The sequence below is a fragment of the Aptenodytes forsteri genome, unplaced genomic scaffold (genome assembly GCF_000699145.1).
Source record: "Aptenodytes forsteri isolate BGI_AS27 unplaced genomic scaffold, ASM69914v1 Scaffold2, whole genome shotgun sequence".
Taxonomy (NCBI): domain Eukaryota; kingdom Metazoa; phylum Chordata; class Aves; order Sphenisciformes; family Spheniscidae; genus Aptenodytes; species Aptenodytes forsteri.
The window spans coordinates 15725907-15727561 of record NW_008795695.1 but is presented as its reverse complement, the minus strand read 5'-3'; the positions used below and the strand labels follow the sequence as shown (position 1 = coordinate 15727561).

The 1655-nt window shown below is 56.2% G+C and overlaps 1 protein-coding gene across 2 annotated transcripts in view; it reads left to right on the top strand.

Annotated features, from left to right (window-relative positions):
* Positions 1–1569: 1569 nt before the first annotated feature.
* Positions 1570–1655, top strand: part of ATP6AP2 (ATPase H+ transporting accessory protein 2) — a 14123-nt gene continuing 14037 nt past the window's right edge. For both annotated transcript variants that reach the window (XM_019473075.1, XM_009283038.2), the window contains exon 1: positions 1570–1639. In XM_019473075.1, the coding sequence (XP_019328620.1) occupies positions 1570–1639 (70 nt within the window). The remainder of the gene's footprint in view (positions 1640–1655) is intronic.

The following is a 1655-nucleotide window of genomic DNA, read 5'->3' as shown; positions in this document are numbered from 1 at the left end:
CACATAAATACAGTCCCACCATGTGGATGTGACACAGCTGCTGTGTTCCAGCAAAGCAGATAAAATATTTCCTAGCATTGCTGGATTTCCTGTGAGCATGCACACATTGCTTTCTGAGGAATCTAGGAGAGAAATAAGACATACAATGTTCTCCACAATGAAATGGAGGTCTTAACCTCCTATACTACATGACAATTCACCCTCAAAGCTCAGTTTTCTCTGCCTCAACTTGCAGAGAGTCTCATCAAGACCCCTGAGCCTAATAGTGTACAAAGACCCCAAGAAATATTCACAACTTGATTGTTCATGGCCTGTTACTGGAATACTACACATACACTGAACAGCACAGACCCAGCTGCCTGCTTCTATTACAAGCAAGAACAGCTGAAGTGAGATGAGTGGGGCTGGGGCAGCAAGTGCCTATGTTACTGTAACTGTTCTCAACAACAACAAACCTTCAGGGAAGTGGACAGGGATTTTCTGAACACTTCATCTTGGCCCCTCTCCTTCACCAGCTTAATAAACCCTCACCAGCTTAATGGACCCAATCAAGACCTTGAAGGCAGCTTCCCCCATAAATATCCAAACCACAAGCTATATGGAGGTGCCCAACTCACTGATTCAGCTCCTTCGCTTGCCTTTCAGGGGTGAAGTGCTGAGGCAGGTGACAGGCATAAACACACAAACTTAACTTTTTATTATTTCAAACCCCATTGAAGAGAGAAACAAAAAAGAAAACCAACAACTACCACCCTTCTCCCCCCAAAACAAGCCCCCTCACTAGAGGGACTAGCCCGCCTTGTCCTCCCCTCTGTGCCTCCTCAGGTATACCAGGAGCACTGCCAGAGGGGCACAGGGGAAGAACTGAGACACCTTGCGCTGCCGCTGCCGCTACCGCTGCCGCTGAGGATGAGGGCCAGGGCCAGGGCCAGGGCGAGGCCTACCCTCACGGCCAAGGCCTCACAGCCGGACGACCCCGCGCGACACAGGTGCGAAGAGAGTGGAGCAGGCGCCCTTGCTCTCTGAATGGTGCATTTAACTGTCAATCAGAGCTCCCTCCCTCCCCCCGTGCCGAGGCGGCCCGATCCAACCGCGTCTCCGCCGGACGCCATCGCGGCCACAGTGATGAGCGGTGGGAGGGGCAAGGCCCCGATATCTCGTACTTCGATTGGCCGAATCAGCCGTCAACTCATTCCGGCGAGGCTCCGCCTCCTCACCGCTCCCCTCTGAAGTTACGGTAAGAGGAGGAAAATGGTGCAGAGATCTCTCGCGATCTGATTGGCCAAGTGGAAACACCACCCAAGTTAAGACTCCTCCCCCCGGCGGGACAGCGTCTCAGCTGATCGGTCAGCCCCGTGACAGGGTGGGGGTGGGCTTCACTGACGAATGGTCAGTTCCGTCAGTCACTCCTGTAGAGTCCCGCCCAGCCGCCCTGAATCTCACCTGCAGATTGGATGCAGCGGTTGCCCGTCAGCGCTCCCTAGTGGGCGGGGCGCTCGGCGTTCTCTGTCCGAGTGCGGCCCGCGGCGTCTTCCCAGCGGCGTCTCGCAGGCCGGCACCGCGGCGGGCATGGGGCGGCGCGGCGGGGCTCCCTGGGCCCTGGAGCTGGCGGTGCTGGTGACATCGGCCTGTCTCTCCGGTGAGCGAGCGGGGTC